Below are 22644 nucleotides of genomic sequence, written 5' to 3' on the forward strand. Positions count from 1 at the left end.
TTTACCTGCTCTCAGTAAGATGAAAATTGTCTCATCATGCAATTTTGGGCAATTAACAATACCGCAAGTTCAAAAAGCAACAATTACAAGCCTTCTTTTCCTTTTTCTCAGGATTTTGCACATTGTATTTCTTGAAATGCAAAACTAGCAATTCGCCCTGTTCGCAGCAAAATTAACTCCAGGCAACCTGCAGTCAAGCCACACTCCCTAAATTGGGTACATTAAGCACAGTAGGAAACCATTCATCTATTTCTTTCACCATTTCGTTCTGTTTCCTAATCCCAAAATTAATTTGGTGGCAGTGGGCTCAACAGGTCTCTGAATAAACACCTCCTGAATCAAGGAGGTAATTAATTTCTGAATCAGATGCTTTGCAGAGCCTCCCTCTGAAGGAGCAGCCCAGGGTCCCTGCACCCACCTGGGGTTTATCCCAGGCACCTTCTCCGTGTTGGAAGCTGCTGCTCTGCCCTTGAAGGCATCTCTGTCGATCCTCTTGCCCCTCCTGGATGGGGCAGAGTCAGATATGGTGTAGCCACGGGGTCGGTGGCCCGAGGGGGAGCGGGGCGAGGTGACAGCTCCAGTGCCACCCCCTGGCCCGCTGGCCCTGCTGTCCTCCCCCCTGCCCAGCCAGCTGCCCAGCCCTTCCCCTTCCAGGTTGCCCGACTGCGATTTGGATTTCACTTCCGTGCTCAGCCGCCTGGGCACCTCCCGGCCGTTGGCGTCCTTGAGCACCTCCTGCAGGGTCTGCAGCTCGGGGGAAGAGCTGGACTTGCTGAGGGGCTGCGAGGGCTGGAAGGAGAGCTCCTCCAGGGTGTGACCTTCCTCCCTCCCGATGGGGATGCCGCCCTCCACCAGCTCCTCCGACTTGAGCGATTTGTCCTCTTGGCTGGACGTGGAGGAGGACTGGAAGAGAGAGAAAAGATGCACGGTTTTCATGGAATCAGAGAATGCTGGAATGGTTTGGGTTGGGAGGGACCTTAAAGCTCATCCCATGGTTGCTCCAAGCCCCATCCAGCCTGGCCTTGGGCACTCAGGGATCCAGGGGCAGCCACAGCTTCTCTGGGCACCCTGTGCCAGGGCTTGCCCACCCTCACAGGGAAGGATTCCTTCCTTTTCCTGACAGCCAGAATAAAAGCTGACAATGGCAATGGCACCCCAACACTTCCAGGAAAACGTGGGCAGGAAGGAGCACAAAGCAATGGGAATCACAGACCCTGAATCCCCCCAGGCCATCCCAACTCCCAGTGCCATCAGTGAGCCATGAGGGAACCCATGGACAATCCCCTCCTGGCTGTCACCCCCTGCCCACCCAGGCTCTGTCCTTACCCTGCTGTAGGAATCCTGGGCTTTCCTGAACCTCTCCTCGCTCAGGACATGTTCAGAACACGAGGTCTCCACATCCTCACTCTCTGGGGACTCGGCAGGGGACTCAGCCTCCCTGAGCTCCATCTCCCCTGCACTCCCTTCCTCCAGCACCACGGCGGATTCTACGGAGACACGGGCAGGGGAGCTGTGGAGAGGGGACAGGGGACAGCCCCCCTCCTCTCCTCTCCTCTCCAGGACCAGCCTTTTCCCCACGGGATCTCAACGGAAGGCCAGATGGAATGAGGGCTCTGGCATTTCTTGGCATGGCAGACGTGCTCCTGGCTCCCCTTTTCCCAGGGAATCAACCTGCTCACCCTCACTGCCTGCCTTGGGCTGAGGAGTGCAGCTGTTTCCAATTGTTGCTGAAGGACAAGCAGGGCAGGGGATGAGGAAAAGGGACCTTGGACAGGAGTTACCAGGACAGACAGAACTACAGAGATGGAGGGAAGAACTGGGTAAAAGCTCACTGGAGACATCAGCTCTGTGCAGGGGTGCAACAACAAGGGAGCTTAGCTTGTACTGAAATGCAACCCTCCTGTGCCTTGAGGCCTACGAGGAGATTAGGAATTTTCCCAGGAGCCATTTCCTTGCAGTTTGGCAGCTTTCCTAGAATGTCTTGGGAGAAGCAAAACAACAGAGCCCTGAGGCTGTGGCAGGACAAGAGCAGGGGTGACAGTGGCACTGCAGCACAGCTGCACGGGGCATCTGCTCACACAGCCAGAATGCAGCCACACTGACAAAAAGCCCTGCCTGTGTGGAGGGTTGGACCTTGGATCTGCTCCAGGCACTGACCACAGGGATGAGTGTGACCAAAGGCTCCTCCTGGCCTTGCTTTTTGTCCTGAGGAAAAGGCTGGAGGACAGGAGGCTTCCCGTTATGCACACAAGGGACTGGAAGACCAATCTGAAAGGCCAAGATTTGTTTTCCAAAATAATAATAACAGTAATAAGAAGAAGAATAAAAAAACAAAAAATTAGCACACACGAAAATATAAAGAAAATCAGCAAAATTAAAAAAAAAACCAAAATACAAAGGAAAAAAAAATCACTAAAGCAGCTTTTCCTGGATTGATTTCAGCTCGCAGGACCAAAGTTATTTCAAAGAAGCAATTAAGAGTTAGCATTGCACACACAAACCTTCTAAAAATACAAAACAAACCAAAAGGAACCAAAACAACGTGCTGATCTGGTTAGCTGTCCAAGCCAGAACACACCTGCAGATACCCAGTGCTTCCAAGCTCCCCTCCTACACCACTGCCAAGACTGCTGCTGCTTTGAAACAACCCAAGCACTAATTATTCTTTGGGTGGGAAGAGAGTAACAGGAGCAGCAGAGAGAAGTACAGGAAAATATTGAGCTGCAGCAGCTTTGTGCTGCTTTGAGAGGCTTCTGACAGCAACCAGCAGCAGCTCAGAACACCCCACTGCTCTACTGGGAATTTTCCAGTGAAGGAAAGAGGCAGAAAGACATTTGAACCCTCTAATTAAAATCACAAAGCATTGCAGGTTATCAAAGCAATGCAGGTGTTGTGCTCATAAGGTGTGTAATTTGATCTCCACTTCATTTAATTAGGAAATCAATTTTACTGAAGTGGGGATAGATTTTACATTATTGCAGAGCCTCTAAAAGGTAGAATTTAGCAGGTTTTCTGCTGAAATTGATTTCTTTTTCATTTAAAAATCTCTAAACCAGCCTCCATGCTGGCTGAACTTTATCCATAGATCAAATATATACATATTATCAGCTGCTTTTATCTTTCTGTGTCCAATTCTGGCAGATCCATGTGGGCTAAGCAGCTACAAGGGGAGCCTGTCCTGCAGCACACGCTGCTCTTCTCACAACTGGGAGCTTTTCCACTGAGCAGAACACAAAGCCAATTGGAAAATCAAGCTGCAAATGAAGAATTAATTAACCCAGCCACCTTTTGACAGGTCATTTAACATGGCCTCACGACTCACAAGCCACCCCAGCTAAAAGCAAAGTTGCTTTAAGAAATTCTCTGCACTTGCAAATGTTGGATCTGGCTTGGACTTCTTCATGCTAGTCAAGATCCCATTTGTTGAGAGTGATGAGACTGGGGACAGACAGGAGACATGGAAGGGGAAAATGAGGGATGAGGGATACATTTGCTATGAATCAGAGGTGTTCTTCTATGGCAATACTGTTTGGTTGGTTTTTTTCCTTAAAGAGATATAAATATACCTGCCCAGGATATGCTCCTGTGCAACTTCCCTTGACAACTGGACTGGTACATGGAAGAGAAAGAGGCCACTGCAAAGGGAAATCAAGTGAGCAGCTACATCAAAAGGAAGGAGAGACTATATGAAAAAAAAATATAAAAAAATTAAAAAGCACAGAGTTTAAAATGTAACCAAGAGCCTAGTTTAAAACAAACAAATAAATAAATGAAACAAAGGAAAGAACAAGCTGGGATAAGCTCACCAGATGCCAAAGGGATACTTTTAGGGCACAAGGTCTCAACACGAATAAGGAGGAATAAACACATCCAACAGTGCAGGCTCCAACTGCTCCCTTTGCAGAATGCATTTTGTGAGGCTCAGGAAGAGAAAATCCCTCCCTGATATCCCAGCACACACAGAAAGCAGGCTGAGCCTTTCCCAGCCTGCACACTACTCGCACAAGGTCACTTTTAAACCCACAGAAGAGTCTGAAGAGTAGAAATCTGGGCAAAGACTCCCAGAGGTTCAACCTCTAAAGAGGCAGAACAGACATGTGACAGTCTGACATCAAAACTCCTTCCAGTCATACCCCAGCCAGCTCCAGCAAGTCTGGTTAACAAGGATGTGGCCAAAATTGCACTCAGACTGGCACAGGAGTGGCATTCAGGTGGTGTGGTTTCAGTTCTCCACTTTGTCCATATACCACAAATTTTTAGAGTCACAAAAATGTTTACAGAAAATAATTTTTTGTTTGTTTGTAAGAGGTGATAATTTGATTTTGACTCCAATTTTGTGTTTACACGTTCTGAAATGCTAAAACATACCCTGCCCTGCTTAAAACAAACCTGAAAACTGGCATTTTACCAGATTTTCAGACAATCCATCCCATTTTTCCCCAGCAAAACCTGGTTTGCTGGTACCACTGCTCAATTCTGCTGGTGCCTCAGAACCTCAGTGTTGGATATCACTAATAAGAGCTCAAGCAGGGACTGCAGAAAGATTTAAATAGCAGCTGTTGGTCAACACCAATCTCCCGACATTAACAGCTTTTTGAGAGGAACTAGCACCAAATTAAACAGAGTGAAAATCCTTGCCTGCTGTCTTAAAATCAAGCCAGCAAATGAGGGATTCAACTAAAGGCTGAACAGCCCTTTTCAGAGGTGGGTAAATCCAATAGGATTTGCATTCTGCTGTAAAATGCAACTGCTCCTGGCTGGCAAGGTTTGGAACAGACCATTCCCCAGGAACCTGCAGCTCCCAGTGCCCGACACAGACTCCCAAACTGAAGACAAATGGAAATGGAAACACTGCATGGAAAGATCCATCCACAAGTGGGATGCCCAGATCAGCCCCAAACAAGTGGGAGAGAGAACAGATCCATGACTTTGCTCATTTTCATTTGGGGAACACGAAAACACACAACTCCTGCAAAGCAGCTCTGTTACTCCTCTGCTCTCCTCTTCCCCCACGGGATGGCACAAGCAAGGAGGAAGGGAATTTTTTTTTCACTTCTAGGGACGAGAACTGATTCCCTTTCTCATTGCTGGCCCCCTTCTGCTCCCAGCTGCTCTAGAAGGGCTGCAGGGACCCAGCAGACTGTGAGTTATTCCCACACCAGCCAGCAGCTCCCACCTGTGTTGGAGCGCTGCAGCAGCGAGGGCTTGGCTGTTCCTGTGGCCAGGCTGGAGGAGGGAACAGACAGGGATTTGTACAGAGCTGTCTCCCGGTGCTCCTTGAAGCGTTCTGCAGCCATCAGGGCGTTGGAGAGCTCCTGCAGGGGCATGTTGTTGATGTCTGAGGAAAAGGGGCTCAGCGGGTTCTCCAGGCTCATCAGCCAGCTCGTGTTACCTGCAGGGGACAGGTAGGGAAGGGTTCAGCACCCCCAGCTCCCCCAAAGGTTACAGCTCATGTCGAAAATGCTCAAGCTGTTTTGGAATTTGAAAATAAAAGCCCAAATGGAGCAAGTTCTCTGTTCTTCTGCAGAATGAGTTGATTCATTTGCTGGTCCCAGTGCTCTGCACTTTACCCCAAGCTCTTCAAAACCCATCTTTGCTAACTTGTTGCTACAGGTGATTCCCAAAGTCATGCAAAACACTCAGGTGTTTTAATTAATGACACCAGGTTGGTCACTTTCTCATGAAACAGCTTTCAGATCAAACAGGTAATATCCTGTTAATCTCACGGAACACTCCAGTGTTCAAGGATTTTGACCTTCAACAGGTTGTTATTCCTTCCCTAAGAGCAAACACGGCAGTGCAGCTGCCCAGAGCTGTGGCTGCCCAATCCCTGGAAGTGCCCAAAGGTTGGACAGGGCTTGGAGCATCCTGGGACAGTGGAAGGTGTCCCTGCCCATGACAGGGGTGGCACTAGATGAGTTTTAAGGTCCTCCCAACCCAAACCATCCCATGGTTCTACAGTCTCAAAAGGCAGTAAGCCATAACCAGATCCATTTGCAATTAAAAATGGATTTTTTTCCTTCAGCCAGGCTCTGGTTTCTCACCACACTCAATACTCACCTGTTGGCCTGCGCACCAGGATTTCTGCCCAGCCCTGGGTCAGCAGTGGCACATAGGCTGCCAAGTTGGCTTTTTCCTTCTGCAGGGCTGTCTGTGGAGCAGCATTGGCCTTCTCTGGGCGAGCTGCAGGAGCAGGAGGGCCTTGTGTTCCTTGGGAATTTGAGCCACTGGGAAAATGGGGGGCTGAGCTGTCTAAGGCACCAACACGTAAGGCATGACCACCTGGCAGGACAGGACAGACACAATGCAAGGGACAGCCACGCTTAGTTAGCCCTAAAAATAACTCAAGACTGAGGCTTTTAAGTTCCCCGAGTAGCTGCACACACAATATCCTGGGTTTATTTCCCTTTTCATTACAATTATTATTGTTACTACTATTTTATTTCAATTACTCAACTGTTCTCTTAATCCACCAATTTTCTTGCTCTTCCCTTTCCAATTCTCTCCTCCATCCACCCACAGGGGACTGAGTGAGCACCTGGGTGGGACTTAGCTGGGGTTAAACCACACCAGGAACCAGAGAATTTTACCTTCCACGTGTTCCTTATAAACCAATTAATGTGATCCCCAAAGCTCTCCTGCAAGGAGAGGGAAGCAGGAGGAGCGCCACCACACCTGAATCCAAGAGTTCCTGCTCCCTGCCTCTCATTAAACACCAGACAGCTCCAGATCTCCAATTAGCTCAGACACAGGAGGCACCTGCAGCCTTCAGCCTGTGGCAGGAATGGCAGGGAGCAATTCCTTCCCAACATCCCAGGTTTGGAACTCACCCGACATGGATCGCACTCTGTTGCGGGAGCTCCTGCAAACCTGCTGCCCAGCCTGGGATTCCAGCTTGGCTGGAGCTTCCTTGGTCTGTCTCACTTGCAAAACAGGGTCTGAGCTGTAGCAAAGGAGATGTTGGGGATGTTGAGAGAGGGATCAGCCATGCTGGACAAATAAAATGTTCCTCTTGTGGCAAGAGGAAAATCTACACAGATGTAGCAGTGGTTTAGGTGACTTTGTCAGGTGGAGACTTCCAGAAATGGGAGCAACGCTTACCTTGATTCTGGGGTGCTCTGGAAGTCCCCAGAGTCCAGGCCAAGCAGGGACCTTGTCCCTGTTCCAACACTTGTGGTGATGGTCACCAGCTTGTTACCAACCAGCCACGTCTTGGTCCTTCCTCCAGCCAAGAGGAACTCACCCACGGGAGACCTGGAAACACATTTGGGATGAAGATTTCTCGGGAGGCAGAGAACAGAGCTGTCATCATTACCCATGCAGGAGGTGCTGCTTTCCTTCTCTACACAGCATTTGTGCCACTGCCCTTGGCTGACAACATCCAGGTTATCCATCAGGATAATGGATGAGCTTCTGCAGTAGAGTGTGACATCCAGCAAGCCCTGCTCCCAGACCTTCAGGGCAGCTCCTCCAGACACTTCCAGCCTGAGGAAAAGGCTGCTTGTCTCCCATGGATTTGACAGAATCACAGAATGGTTTGGGTTGGGAGGTCATCCAGTGTCACCCTGTCATGGGCAGGGACACCTTCCACTATCCCAGGCTGCTCCAAACCTCACCTCTTCACTGGCCTGGAACACTTCCAGGGATGGAGCAATCATTCTAGGGCCTCACCACCTTCACAAGGAACAATTCCTTCCCAATAGCCCATCTCTCCCTGCCCTCTGGCAGTGGGAAGCCATTCCCTGTGTCCTGTCCCTCCATCCCTCATCCCCAGTCCCTCCCCAGCTCTCGTGGAACCCCTTTAGGCACTGGAAGTGGCTCTAGAGCCTCCCCACAGCATTCTCCTCTCCATCTTTCCTCATCCCACCTCCTTTAGCCAAGCCAGATCTTATCAGTGAGGAAAGACTTCAGGAAAGATTCCTGGCCTGCCAGAATCCCAACGTTTTTCCACCAATGAAGTGAAACATGAACCTGAAACCCACCTATCCATCCCTGGGCCCTGACTGACCTCTTGGGCACTGCTGTGAAGTTGGAGAAGACGTATCGAGCCATCATGTCCAGGCAGGTCTCTGTCAGCTCCAGGTGCAGGTTTTTCAAGTTGTCATCAGCCTGAGCCATGGAGTTCTCATCTGCAGAGCCCAGGCTCGAGCTGGTGATGGATGTTTGGATGCGACTGCAAGAGAAAGTTCCCCACTGACAGATCAGATGCACCACATCCCTGACCCCAAAAACAGAGGGATGCTGAACATGCACGTGCCAGCCATGGAACCCAGGCCTTGGGAAACAGATTTTGGGATCAGCCTCATGTTGTGCTTCCCAGGTTGTCGTCGAAGGAAGTGGATTTTCTCTGGAGAGACTCCAAGGGCAGTCAGCTGGCCAGGCCAGTGCTCTCTGACGTTGGTGGCCCATGGGCAAGTGCACCAAGCAAGGAGTGAGTGGCAGCTTTGAGTTCCTAGTCTATGTCGAGGGCAAGCATCCCATGACCAGCACCAGCTTCCCAGGCAGCAGGTTGCCCATGAGCCAGAAACTGGGGCACTCCAGACTTAGCTTAATAGTCCTGTGGTTTGCTGTTTTCTCTGTTGCATCTCTTCTGTATATTGGTTTTTCCCCTCCAAATTCAATAGCTAATTGTAAAACCTAATTGAACTTGAAATAGGAAAAAAAATTGCACTCTGGACAGGAAATTGGCACAAGAATAGAGAACAGGTCTGCCTTCCAATCAGCCAAATTAGCAAGGCAGTTTGAAACCATTTCTGTTTTAGGCTGGACTGTGATATTTTGTAAAGACAACTCCTTATGCCACTTTAAGACAAAGTAAGCTGAGGCATAGCCAAAATTTTTATGATGTGGCAACTTCTTTGGCTTCATTAAGGGTAATTATCTGAATTTTTAGTTGCTACCATTTACACATAAATGCAAGAGAAGAAAATCATCTCACGATTAATGGGGATATCAGAGAATCCTGGAATGGTTTGGGTTGGAAGGACCTTAAAGCCCATCCAGAGCCACCCCCTGCCATGGCAGGGACACCTTCCACTGTCCCAAGGTGCTCCAAACCTTATCCAGCCTGGCCTTGGACACTGCCAGGGATCCAGGGGCAGCCACAGCTTCTCTAAGAATGTGTGCCAGGGCCTCCCCACCCTCACAGGGAAGAATTTTTCCCATAACATGAAGTGTCAGAACTATAATTGCAATTCAGTCACTTCAATCTCTTTCCTCCAAACACCATACAGAGCCAAAAAAAAAAAAATCAAGTTCCACTGACAGCAATCTTAGAGGTTAAGGCACAGATCTTCAGGTTCAGCAGTTTAACACTCAAGGGAAGTGATCCAGAAATATATTTTAAAACTGGCATCAATTATTTCACATTTTTCATTGCAGAAGATCAATGCTTGCCATCAAAACCTGTCAATCAATCATATTAATCTCTGAAATCAAATCTTGTTTCCCTTTGTTGTGAAAGCAACCATTTATATGGGCTGAACACACCCTTTAGTGCTCTCTGGAAAGACAAATCCAGGTTTTTCATGGCATCATACTTGAGATCAGAACACTTCATCAGCTCCTTTGGAAGAACAAATCCTAAAGTGAGGCAAGAACTACTCCTCCTAGACTGGAAAGAGGGCTCTCCATGACTTTGCAGAGCTTCCAAAGCCTCTCCTGGAGCAAATCCCTGCTTGGGAGTCTCAGGTTTTAGGGAGCTGCACCCAGGATTCTCACTTGTGCAGAATGCAACCTTTTTCCTTTTTTTGTGCGTGGTGTTTTTTTGTTTGTGATTTTTTCTTCCCCCTTTCACCACCTTTACTTTGAACATAGAATTTTTTCATTGCTGAAGCATCAGAGAATGTGGCAAAGTGACCACAGACACCCAGGGTGTGACATGACAGCCCAACAGCCATCAGGAAGCCTCGGGATTCTTTCCCAAAACCTTCGCCTGCGGCTAAGGCCAGTTTTTGATGGGATAACCAAGTCATGCAAGCATCCCACATGCAAATCCACCCTGCTTCCACCCTCCCTTGCAGCAAAACCTCCAAGGGCCGAGTTGCTCTTGGATTGTCCCCATTTAAAGTGCCTCTACCTGCGGACCACATGTTCAGACACACTGATGCTGCGGGATCGGAAGGCATCAACTGCAGAGGGTTCTTTCAGCTCTTTCACTGGAGGAGAGTTATTCAAGCCTTGCTTTGCATTTTTGGCTAGTCTTAAACTACTATGTGGTGAAGCACCAAGCCCCAAAAGAGGTCACAGAAGGGAGGAAACCATTGTAGGGATGTAGGTTGAAAGGTCACAGTCACAGGGTCAATATTGGGGGATCCCGGAGGGTGATGGAAAATAAAATAAATGCCAAAATAAAAAAGGGGAAAAAAAAAAGGGAAACAAAATAAAAATTAAAACGTACAAACAAGCAGAGCTGAAAGCATTAAAAAGACAAACCACATTTTGAAAACAAGATTTTAAATGCGCTACAAAACAAATGAAATTAGTACAAGTTAAAAGAAAAAAACTGATTGAAATGAGAGTTGGAATACTGTGCTGCTCAGCAAAGGCAATGGCACCTGAGGGCTCCCTGGGCACAAATTCCTCAAGGCTGAGGAGTTTTGTGCACTTCAACCCCCTCTTGTGTTGCTCCAGCTCACCATGACTCAACACCTGAGGGTTTCCACAGACCCTAAAATGCTTTACCTGGAGCAGGTGGCAGCAGGTTTTAATAACAGACAGGGACCATGTCACCCACCTCTGTCCCCACTACACCTGGCCCAAATCTGAGCTTTTCCTCCAATCACAACACACCCAGGGCCTCCCAGAAATGTCCCTTAGCCCAGCTTGAGGCACTGGGGACTGAGCCTCCCCACAAACACTCCTGGATGGGGGATCTCCTGTGCCACCCCAGCTGCCTCAGCCCAGTGGCTCCAGGCAGCTCCCTTGGCTCTCAACTGGCACAGAAAGGAAATTACTGTTCACACTGTCAAGTGCCAAGCACACGTGGGAGATGACAGCAATTAAGAGCCAAGAGGCACTTTAATTAGTCACTGAGATGCATGCCAGGCTCAGGACTAATTTGGGCAGAACAGTTGTTCCAGCAGCTCCCATCCCCATGTACAAAATGCAGGCACTAATTTAACCCTTCTGGCTGTTTCTAAACACAATTTATTTACTATCCTCCTCTCAGCAAGTTCTTACATCTCAGACTGCCACCTGGAGGGATCAGAATTTCTCTGTCCTTCTCTCAACAGCCTCTCACAGACCACTTTTGGCCACAACTGCTGCAGAGAGCATAGGCTCATGCTCAGGGATCATGACCTACACCAACATCAGGACATCCAGCAACCCTGGGAATTGTTGGGACTGTGATCCCTTGGAAAACCCAGCACCTCAGCTATGGCAGGGACACATTCTTTGAGCTTAAGGAGTGAAAACCAAGTAGAGAAGCTTTTCAGGCAAGGAAATTGGTATCTGCTCCAGACCTTTCCCCTCTGCCCTGGCCAGAATCCAAGCTCAGCCAGAGGCAGTGGCATGCTGTAATTCCAGTGTTTTGGGCACTGCCTGAGTACAGCAACACTCTGCAGCTGAGATTTCTGTGGAAAGTGATCCAGCAAAAGCCTTTAGATACAGTAGTATTCCAACCTGGTAGAATTTAACAGGTTTTTAGCGGGGGAAAAGAAAAAAAAAAGATTAGTTGGAATTCTAACTGGAGAGATGAGTGTCAAAAGGCTTCTCTTCCAAGCTTCTGGATGAAAGAGGAGGAGATGGGAGAGATGAAACACAACACAGGGTTTACAGCTGCAGCATTAGGGCAGGGATGGTGTTTCTTCATTGCAAGACTCTGCTGGAGCCTTGCAGGTAAAGTAGAGGCACTTTCCCCAGGGGTCAGATGCCACCATGTGCTCACTGCTCACAACACTGAAGCAAGTCAAGTGAACCAATTTAGGCAATCCCTGCAGGTAAAAGGACGTTGAGAAACCCTGAATGCCTCCCAAGGAATATCCTCCTCCCCTGGCAAATGTTACTTTGAAAGATTGCTGGCAAGATACACTCTGACTTCTGAAAGCTTTGCTTAAAACCGTCATGATGGCTTCAAGATTCCAAAAAAAAGGGATCAGGACATCCAGACAGACAGAAGGCAGCTGTGTGCCAGCCAGTGCACTGCCCTGACTGGGAACACCATGGAAAAACAGTAGTGGCTCTCTAATTTATCCAGGTCGTTGATCACAACCATGTCTCTGGCAATCATCTAGAAAATCACTCGTTACAGATCAGTAGTCAAAAGGAGCTCACAAAATCCATATGACCATGAGATTTTGTTACTTCTGGTATTACCCTTCCCTGTTATCTCTGGTAACACTGTACTGACATACCCAACCTGACAGAACAGTCGCTTTTTAAAAATGAACACCAAAAAGGCCCACAGTCCCTGCAGAGGCCTGCAGGGCAGGCAGTGCTGCCTCAGCTGCCCCAGCAGACTGTCAGCCTGGTTGGATCCCAGCTTCTCACCAAGCTCAGCTGTCTTTGACCTAAAGAGGTTTACTTTGCTTGCTTTCTGCACTGCCAGATTCGGGATCACTACACCAAGCCTCCTTCAGGAAAACACAGGGAAGGGTGTGAGCAGAACAGGGAACATCAAACCCTGCTGGGCTCCAACAGAATTTACCTCTTTGGCCTCTCGTTCAGGCTGGTGCTGCGAGCCCTGAAGCTGTCCTTTTCAGGGGTGTCATCGAAGGACAGGAGGACGTTGGAGCGCAGGCCCTGCCATGGGGACAAGAGGTGACAACATGAGCAATGTGCAGCTGAAAGTCTGCAACCAAAGCAGGAGAGAGCACAGAGATGCTGACAAGAAAAGCAGAATTTTTCTAGCTTCAAACAGAAAAAAGTTCTCAGATGAGTTTTGAAGCTGTCATTTCTGGTGTGTGCTGCAGGACTGAGCAGTGCCATTACCTTGGTGATGTAGGGGACAAAGTCCTTGCGGAAGGGCAGGCGGCAGCGGATGAACCACATGGCAATGACATGGTGAGCCAGGCACACGATGTACTGGTTAAACCTGCAACAGCACAGAAGCCACACAGCTCAGCCTCAGGAACAGAACTGCTCCTTTGCCTACTGCAAGTAGGCAAAAGAAAAACTCTGAAGCTCTGCTCAAGAAAAGCAGGGATTTTGTCCAAGATGTCATAGAATGGTGTCACGGAATTACAGAATGGTTTGGAATGGGTTGGAAGAGAGCTTAAAGCTCATACAATTCCATTCCCAGGGACACCTTCCACTAGCCCAGGTTGCTCCAAGCCCTGTCCAACCTGGCCTTGGACACTGCCAGGGATGCAGGGGCAGCCACAGCTTCTGTGGGCACCCTGTGCCTCCCCACCTCACAGGGAAGAAAAATCCCTTCTTCAGGAAAAGCCCAGAGACACCAGAATGACCAACATCCTATAAATAACCTTGAGCCAGAAACTACAAAACAAGGTTTCCATGCTCTCACTTCCATGGATGAGAGAGAAGCACATTTGCTGTGGCCTTACTTGGAGGGGTTTGTGTAGGGCAGGGAGATGGCGAAGACACTGGCGTACTGCTCTGCCGCGAAGTTCCGGTACAGGTGAGGCAGCCTGGCCAGAGCTGCAACAGACCAACAACAACAGCAGCACAGGTGAGGCCTCAACACAACCATTCAACATCAGAACTCAGTTTAACTTCTAGTTTTTCGTTTTTTCTAAATGATCAGTGGAGTGGAAGTTAAAATGACGGTATAACGTCATGCAAGGAGGAGAAAGCAGCTCATATTTTCCCACTACACAGAGTGTGTTTTTCTCTTCAGTGCAAGAGCTTTATACAGAAAACTACTAACAAATGGGGTGATCAAACATTTATAACCCGAGCATGGAGCAAGAGCATCACAGTGCATTCCATATGACCAACACAATCAAAACCTGATTGTGTTAAACCACACAAAAAAACCCACAGCTACAGAAGATGAAAAGCAAAACATCACGACTTACTTGACAGAAATTCTAGGAGAGGGATTGCCATGTTGGCCGTGGCAGAAATGTGGGTTAATTTGACGATGAGGACAGGCAGTGCCTTGATGATGATGTCAGGCATCTCCACGCTGCAGACTGACAGAGCCACCACACACTGGTTGGCACAGCGGTAGATGAGCCCATGCTCCAGGCAGTACACAATCTCACGCTGGGAGAGCAAGAGAAACACCCATCACACAGGAGACAACACCCCTGAGGCACCTCCTCACTGCAGTCAGCACCCCACAACATTCTGCAAGGTGTGCCTGCTGCAACACACCTGAATGTGTTAACACTGAGCTTTAAATAAGGCTGCAGATATTCCAGGCTGAAATCTTAGCAGCGGAGTTGAATCGAGTAGGTAGTTAAGACTTTAAGTTTCTGATTTAACAGAAATGTTGTGTTTGCAAGTGTCTTATTGTAGAGGGTAAAGCCACTCAGCAATCTGTGAGGGGGACTGGAGTGAATCCAGTTAATCCTGCATGGAGTTAGCAAAGTATTTTTTCACCCCAAATTCAGCAAACGCAGCGGCTTTACCTTGCACTGCTGTCCCCTAATCAGCTCACAGGCTAAAGAATTCTCTACAAGCTCTGCCCTCCCTACAGCCCCCTGTTTCCCCCTTACCTGTTTGGCTTTGTCCAGGTAGTTGTGGTAAGATATCAGGGCTGTCAGCACAGGGACCACAGCCAGGTGCAGATCTGTGCGGGAAAAGCCTTCGGGGGTCCCGTGGAGTCTGTCTGTGGTCTTCTTGTCTGTGAGCTGAAACAGCACACAGCAAGTCAGGGCACCTCTCACCAAAACACCCTCTAAAGGCAGCAGAAGGCACTGCCCACAGCCCCCTGTACATATATATAGACATATATATACACATACATACATTAAGAGCACTTATTATTACCTATTCTGTACCTAAAACTACCCTCACAAAAGAGAGGGTGAGTGGGGATTGACAGCCAGCCTGCTGATCTTTAAAATATCAGTCTGAAGACAAAACACCACCCAAAAAACTCCTTCAAGCAACTCCCAAGCAAGCCAGGAACTGGGATTATGCCTTAGTGGCATTACCATGTAGCTCAGTGCAGAGGCCAGGAGGTCTATGTTGCAAGGAGAGGTCAGAAATAGCACTTTATAGCGAAGGGATTCGGGTAATTTGTTGAGAACCAACTTCAACACCTTCCAGTCTGTCTCCTGCAAAGACACAAGATGGGAAGATTGAAAATTTTTGCGTGATTTCACTTCGGTTTGGAAGTCAGATCAATCAAATTGCAGATGAGGTGTCATTTCCTAGGCAGATGTAGGTCTTGTCACGGTTGATACAGAAAAAGAAGTGGCATTTAGCTGTCACAAGCTTCTCCCTGTCTGTCACCCAGCTCTAGGTGAAATACTGGCACCACAAACTGGAAGGGAAATTATATTGAGATCTGACAGCCAGAATTCAATTCTCCTAAGCACCAATTAACTCCCAGAGCAAACCAAGCCCTCAGCACAGAACTGTGTCCAATGCCCTACTCAGGAACAATTTATATTCACAGTTTATTGGTGATGAAACAGCCACAAATTCTCAAAACACCTCACAAACTTGCAGTGGGAGAGGTTTTCATTTCAAATGCTCCTTCAGAACCAGGAGGATTTATTGGATCTTGTTTAACAAGCACAATTTTTGCCCTTGCCTGCCCTGAAGCAGTGAAATGAAAGCTGTGCTTGTTTTCTGAAGAGCTGGACTGCTGCTCCCACTGGTGGTTGTGAAGCTGCACAATCACACCCGGATTTTGAGCAGAAAGGAGCAGAAATTGCTTTTCAGGCCTTTTCTAGGTACTCTGGGCTGGAATTCTCCAGGCAGCTGGTGCCAGGAGTGGACATAAGGATGGCAGGAGTGGACATAAAGATGCCAGGAGTGGACATAAGGATGCCAGGAGTGGACATAAGGATTCCAGGAGTGGACATAAAGATGCCAGGAGTGGACACAAAGATGCCAGGACTGGACACAAGGATGCCAGGAGTGGACATACCTGTTTCAAACACTGCAGGAGGACCCCAAAGACCATGGAGTAGGGCAGGTGTCCCACCCGGACAGTGGCACCTTGGGAAGGCACACTGGGGCTGCCTGAAGGTGGGGAGAGGGTGCCAGGGGGCTTTTTCTCAGAAGCCCTTTTCTCTGCCTCTCTACAAGACAGAAAAGGAGAAAAATAGGTGTTATTTTTACAGCTTATTATTGTAAGATACAGCACTACCCTATCTGGGAGCCAATTTAAAGACTGAACAATATAATTTGCATTTTCAATTTAGGATTGCCCAGTAGACACAGCAATGAGCCAGTTTGGTAAAGTGAAGGATTTTTCTATCCAGGCCTGTAGCAAATTTAGAAAGGTAACTTTTGGGGTATGTTACACAGAGAACTTTAGACAAGCTGCAAAATTAAAAATAGCCAGATTTGTACAAATCATCTAATCCAAACTCAATGTGAAAATCGTTTGAGGCAAGAAATTACAAATCTTTTGGGGAAGTTTTATGAGCAGGAACTTAAATTTCATGTCTGAGATTGAGAGCTCTGAGCTTCATGTCTGAGATTGAGAGTAAGTGATTTGCAAGAACAATTAACCAATGAGTTACTGGTTCAGACAATCCTTAGCTCTAACTACAGACTGGTCTAGGATTCAGAAGATTTAGAAAAACTGCAGATTGCTATTGATGGAACATTAAACTCAGCAAGAATACAATTCCATTTGGAAACCAGCTTTTTTAAAAATAAAAAATAAATTAAGAAGTGTTCAAGGCCAGTTGGGATAGGGCTTGGAGCAGCCTGGGATAGTGGAATTTATGGACAGGAGGTGGCACTGGATGGGCTTTAAGGCCCCTTCCACCCCAAAGCCCTCTGTGATTCTTTTGCTGAACACAATGAGAAACCTACACGAAATCACACAGGCAGTAGGGGCTGAACCTCACTGCCCCATCCTTGTTGGACAGGCCGAGGCGGTGCAGGGAGTCAGCTCGGAGCATCAGCAGGAAATCAAACACCTGCAACAGAGAACACACTGCAGTCACTCAAACCCCAAGCCAGTGGAATTCTCTCCCACCCCCACATGGAATAATTTCCCAAGTATAAAGGGATTTTTTAGAGATGCCACAGCTTGCTCTGCAGGAAGCATCACTTCTGGTGTCACACTGCATTTACATACCCCTATGAGCCAAGAAACATTCGATTCTACTTCTTGCAAGCTCTAGAGCACCCAGTCCCCACCTGCCACCCAAAAACCCCAGAGGATTGTGCAGCTGAGGCCCTGGGAGCACAGGGAGCTCCTCCTACCTGCAGTCGGATGCTGCTGGCCACAGGAAGGCTGTAGGAGTAGATGTAGTGGCGCTGCACATGCTGGATCAGCATCTCATACACACGGGTGGCGTGGCTGGAGGGCAAACTGTACAGCTTGGTCTGCAGGCACAGAAACACAGCCCAGCCACAGGGATCCTGTCACAAACCTGGGGCTGCTCTGGCAATCCCAGGAGAAATGCAGCAAAAACTTGGTTCTCAGTGCATCGTGGACAGATGGCTCTGAAAGGAACCTTTGCAAAGACTCCAGAGCAGCTCTGTCAACTTAACCTGCTCTTACAACTTAACCACAGCCCAGGACATGCTGCCCAAACACAGCAAATCTATTCAGTCTAGTCAACATTATGAACTCCTCCTTTCTGCTAATTTATGGTCACATCCTCCCTCCACACAGGAAAATGTGCTCATCTGCGTTGTACAATGGGAATTAGGAAAATACAACATTTAGCAAAGAGTCCTGCAGTGCTCAAAAGCAAGTGAGCAAAACAGGAGTTAAAATATTGAATAGCTAAATGAAAGTCAGACTATTTACTAGTGGGAGAAGAGTTATATAAAAAGCCAAGTCCATCAGAAGAGTATTATGAACAATCCATGTTTAATTCTCTGCAGCATTTACCTGAAGAATTATCAGGAGCCCAAGAACTGCTGTCTTGACATCCTCCAGAGAAGCTGAATAAGACAACAAGTCCCTCTCTTCCAGTTCAGAAGGAGAAGACAGAGAATGTGCAGCCACCTTTGAAAGAGAGAACACATGGCTCAGACACACCTTTTCTCTATTTCCATCCTGGAAGGTGAGGAAAGCCCTCAGGAAGTCATCCCTGCTGGAAAAGCTGCCAGCCCTGCCAGGTGTTCACCTTCTCAATGATATCCAGCAGGCTGTTGAAGTGATGAGTGTTGCAGCCTTCAGCCAGGTCCACCAGCAGCTGAGTGGCCAATTTTCGGACCTGATGGTCTTTATCCTCTGGGATGTGAGCCAGCTGGGAGATCACCACCAGGTTTATCAGCTCTTCCTGCAAGAGGACAGACCTTCCTAAGCTGTCAGGTGTTCAGTCAGCACATTAAAGAGAAAGAATGTCAAACAAAAGAGCTCAGCTAGTCTGATATCAGGCTTGTTGCTCAACTGTTTCATTCCTTGATCTCCTCTTCCATCAGCAGGTATTTCAGTCTGCCATCCCTCCAGATATTATGACTTTTATTGAACTTTTCAATGCTTTGGTTTCTGTCTGTCCTAAAGATATGACAGCCCAAGCTCAAACAGAGAAGGGATTTCTAGGCCCTGGTTTTTTGAGAGAGAGAGAGGAAACACCAATAGCTTCATGTTTTCATAAATCTTGAAGGAATCCAAGAAGCATTTCTGCCCCTTCCTGCCCTCTGACACTTCGGGGCAGAAGACATCCCTGGAGTTCTTCCCTAACTCCTCTCTCAGAAAGTTTCCATCTTGCATTGCAATTAAACTGCAAGCACCAAAGCAACCAATTCCTCAGTATGTCTGGTCCTCACCTTTTTACAAAGCTTTTAAATCAACTTTGCATCTCTCACATTGACTGTCAATTCTTCCAAAACAAAATGGACATGGGATTAATGGCCTTGAAACAGGGAAGCCAAGACACAACCAGGTATGTCCTCAAAACCCAGCAGCTCCCACTGCAAGATGCACATCCCTGTATGCAACTAAGGACAAATAATGGCAAACACCCCTACAAGCATCCCAAAAAAACAGGTCTGTGTGGGCAAGATTTAGAGCCCAGCTCTGTGCATTCCCCACTGGCAGAGAGGACCTGAAGCCCCCAGGAAAATGTGGGAAAATGTGCCTCACCGAAGGCTTTCCCACCCACCTGAGGCTTTCCCCTCACCTGGGATCCCCAGGCAAACACACACCTCATAGAACTGTCTGTTGATGCTCAGCACAAAGGACAGGACATCCAGAACTTTAATCCGAACAGCACTACGGCTCCCGTTCCTAACGCGGAAAAAGCAAATCCAAAATGTATAAAGGTGAGTTGTTGATATTTAGGGAAAAGGGGAAAAGAAAAGTAAAACTAAAGGAAAATAAGAAACTACTTCAGAGTTGGAACCATAACTGTGAGAGATGAGCTGAGCCTTCAGTTAATGTCTCTACATTTGAAATCAGATTCAAGAACAATTAGAAATTCAAATCCCAATTCAGCTCTTACTCCTTCTGCAGACCTGTAATTGCAGCTTTCCCATTTCCAATCCAAACTAGGAAGCACATGTCAGAAGAACAAGTGCTCTGGTGAGCAAATTTAAAACCAAACACATGGCACTGAGGAAGAGCTGCTCTTTGGCAGCATTTCACAGAGGAGACAGAAGTTTGTTATTGCTCTGTGTTGATGTTTCAGAGCACAGAATCCCTGAGGGAGCACCAATTCAAAACCAGATAACTGGAATAGTGGATAACCATATGCAATCCTAATGCTTAACAGGAAAATCTTGTTTGGTGTCAGAACTACAAAGTGCTGCAGAGTGGAACACAACTGCCTAAGTTAATTGGAATAGTACTGAATGGAAATAAAGAGAAGAAAAAAAAGCAGCATAAAGAACTCAGTGGAAAGCTTTTCTTCTGTTAAATAAGTCCTTTCATGTGATGTGCCCTGAGCACCACACTTCTCAAGAGCCATTTACTTAGAACTTCAGAACATTAGAACTTCTGAAAACAACATTATGCAACATGAAAAGGTGGCAAGGAACACTTGAAAGGGCTTCTTAAATGTAAGAAGTTCCCAAAGTTATGATTTCCTACCTGAAGAATCTCTCCATTAAGAGCTGCAGGTTGTGAATCCAGCCATCTTTGGCAGGGTGGATGGACTGAGCTCTGTATGTTATCAGGTTTAACACAGAAGATTCCTTTCATGGAAAGATCAAGAAATTTTTTTAGTATATAAGCAAACACAATAAATCCATTCCCCCAACCTCCACCACAGGAATAAGGCTCATGGAAGTCCTTGCTGGGATTTTCTAACCATTTGTTATTTTAGGACTCCCAGCTTTCAGCTGTAACAGAGTAACCCAAAAGGAGGCCAATAATAAACCCTTACTGGTCTCTGATCAGCACATCTTTCCACCAGCTCAAAAAATCTCTCCTCAGAGCCATGAAAATCATTCTGGTCACAGAGTTCTTCTACCGTAGTCAAAAGATCATGTACAATGGACTTCAGTTCTTGGCTCTCCAGACTCTGAAACAGAAACAAAACCATTCCTGGAAGAGTTCTACCTTACCAAAAAGCACTAATCTTAAATACAAACAGAAAACTCAAGAGAACCACAGCCCAGTGAGAATTGGGCTAAGCCTTTCTCAGCTTCAATTTCCCCACAGTGCACAAACAGATCCATTTACAAAACAATTCAATTACAAAACAAAACAAAGGCAGAGCCTTTGGACTGGAAGCACACCAAGGCAGGCTCAACACCCACCTGCAGCTGCTGCAGCAGCCTCTCCATGATGTCCAGGAGGATATCCCAGGTCACAGCCTGCAGCTCCTTCCCGTATTTCTTGATCAGGCGTGTGATGGACAGGACGATCTCGTAGGACACCACTGCATTGGGACAGGTCATGGCCTGCAACCAGAGTACTCCAGTCAGTGAGCAGCTGTAAGCAGTGCTCAGAAACTCTCTCCATTCAAATGCAACAAGCCTTGGTAATTAGGAAATCAGCCTGCAGGCCTGAGATAAATCCATTCAAGTCTCTACACACAAAGGACACGGCAAAGAAGCACTTTCCCAAGAGCAGTTCTGCACTCCTGCAGCAGCTGTAGCTCAGATGGCAGACACAGCCCCATCGTGCAGGCAGACAAGGGAATTAAAGCCAGTAATTCCTGCTTGAGGCACTCAGATGAGGACATGTTGAGAGCTCTGAGGCTATCCCTGAAGACACCATCCCTCACTTTTTGTACCACCCACTGTGAAGAGTGAAAGTTGTTGCTTTGTGTTTTATTTTTCAAGCCAAAGTACCCACAATGTAGGTATTTGCTAGAAAGGACCCAGACTTTGCTTTGCTGGCCAAAGATATTCCAGGAGGAGGCCTCAGCTATGAACATAAATCCTCTTGTTTTAATTGTTTTACAGTTTCTCTCTGCTTCACCTCACACCCAATTTCTCCCTTTTGTCCTCCCTACAAAGATCTCTTTGGTGCAGGTGGCCACATTTCTAGTTTAAATTTGTCCAAGGGATTAAAAAGCTCCCCCAGCATCGTAGCCTACCTTGAGGAATGAAGGCAGCACTGAAGTTGGGGAGTTCCTGAGGGAATTGAGGCGATGAGCCCCCCACAGAGCCATCCCAACAAAGAACACAGCTCCTCTCAGCAGGGCTGCATCTGCCATGTAGGATCTAAGGACAGGGGGAAGGGAAGAGTCAGATCATGCCACAATTATTTTAGCATACAAAGTCAATAGGAATATGCACTGTCCCAATAGGAATTCCCAGCTGTTACACATCAGGGCCTTGCTCAGCAATGGACAAACATGAAAAGCAGAAAATCATTCACCACAACTTTAAACAGAGGGAAATTAAATTCAGAAATGACACAAATGAGCACTGCAGCAGCATAACTAGAGAGGGAATTTATTTCTAAGCACCAGAACCTTCAGCTTGTTCTGCTGAGGTGGGTAACTCCCCATCTATCTCACCAGGACCTTACTGAATTCCTTGGATTTGTTGGATCCTCCTCCTTTACCTGTCTTCCATGATCCTGCACATGTTGTAGATAGCACTGTGTCCCAAGTGAGTTCCCAAAAGGTTGCGCATGAGCTGCAAATCCAGAGAGAACACCTCAATCTCCAAATTGTTAAAACACTCAGTAGCCTAAATATGGGTTTAACTGGCCATGCTTCTGGCAGTAAATGTGTCCTGCCTTCCCCATGCCAGGACAGAAGCCTGTCACACCAGGGCAGAATTCCATGGACATGACACCACTCGCACTAACGAGATGCTGATCCCTTAATAGCTAAACAATTTTTAATTTACTCTTAAAACCAAGCTGAAACTGGTGGCAGATGTGCACAGGCATGTCTGACACTTCATCCAGGAGTGAATTCATTACAGCCCAAACCCAGGAGAGGTGCTGACCTTCCAGCAGGGCTCACAGAGCTCCTTCACGTTGATGGTGCGGCACAGGGTGATGATGAACACGGGCAGGTTCTCCGAGGGCAGGCAGTTGTAGCAAACAACTGCATCCAGGACTTGCAAGGAAATCTTTGGGAGAGGGAAAGACAAAAGCAGGTCAAATGCCCACCTGGTACACCTGGGAAATCCTCTGGAAGTTAAAAGGGATGAAGATATTTTTGGGGTTGTTTTTCTTTT

At 47.4% G+C, this 22644-nt stretch overlaps 1 protein-coding gene across 6 annotated transcripts in view; it reads right to left on the reverse strand.

Annotated features, from left to right (window-relative positions):
• TSC2 (TSC complex subunit 2) overlaps window positions 1–22644 on the reverse strand; it is a 32481-nt gene that overhangs the window by 5413 nt on the left and 4424 nt on the right. Inside the window, exons 8-34 of one of the 6 annotated variants that reach the window (XM_085074326.1) lie at window positions 22411–22536; window positions 22019–22092; window positions 21546–21672; window positions 20761–20904; window positions 20385–20522; window positions 20090–20193; window positions 19207–19288; window positions 18183–18338; window positions 17945–18061; window positions 17308–17430; window positions 16912–17018; window positions 16013–16166; window positions 15069–15191; window positions 14628–14762; window positions 13983–14172; window positions 13509–13602; window positions 12934–13036; window positions 12650–12744; window positions 10079–10210; window positions 8009–8173; window positions 7102–7254; window positions 6831–6943; window positions 6061–6282; window positions 5177–5392; window positions 3567–3635; window positions 1327–1487; window positions 419–903 (exon numbers count right to left, since the gene is read on the reverse strand). In XM_085074326.1, coding sequence (XP_084930452.1) covers window positions 419–903; window positions 1327–1487; window positions 3567–3635; window positions 5177–5392; window positions 6061–6282; window positions 6831–6943; window positions 7102–7254; window positions 8009–8173; window positions 10079–10210; window positions 12650–12744; window positions 12934–13036; window positions 13509–13602; window positions 13983–14172; window positions 14628–14762; window positions 15069–15191; window positions 16013–16166; window positions 16912–17018; window positions 17308–17430; window positions 17945–18061; window positions 18183–18338; window positions 19207–19288; window positions 20090–20193; window positions 20385–20522; window positions 20761–20904; window positions 21546–21672; window positions 22019–22092; window positions 22411–22536 — 3908 coding nt within the window. The remainder of the gene's footprint in view (window positions 1–418; window positions 904–1326; window positions 1488–3566; window positions 3636–5176; window positions 5393–6060; window positions 6283–6830; window positions 6944–7101; window positions 7255–8008; window positions 8174–10078; window positions 10211–12649; window positions 12745–12933; window positions 13037–13508; window positions 13603–13982; window positions 14173–14627; window positions 14763–15068; window positions 15192–16012; window positions 16167–16911; window positions 17019–17307; window positions 17431–17944; window positions 18062–18182; window positions 18339–19206; window positions 19289–20089; window positions 20194–20384; window positions 20523–20760; window positions 20905–21545; window positions 21673–22018; window positions 22093–22410; window positions 22537–22644) is intronic. The other 5 variants (XM_085074321.1, XM_085074324.1, XM_085074323.1 and 2 more) reach the window with 5 other exon arrangements.

Source organism: Lichenostomus cassidix, chromosome 14 (assembly GCF_008360975.1).
Source record: "Lichenostomus cassidix isolate B80296 chromosome 14, HeHo_3.0, whole genome shotgun sequence".
Taxonomy (NCBI): domain Eukaryota; kingdom Metazoa; phylum Chordata; class Aves; order Passeriformes; family Meliphagidae; genus Lichenostomus; species Lichenostomus cassidix.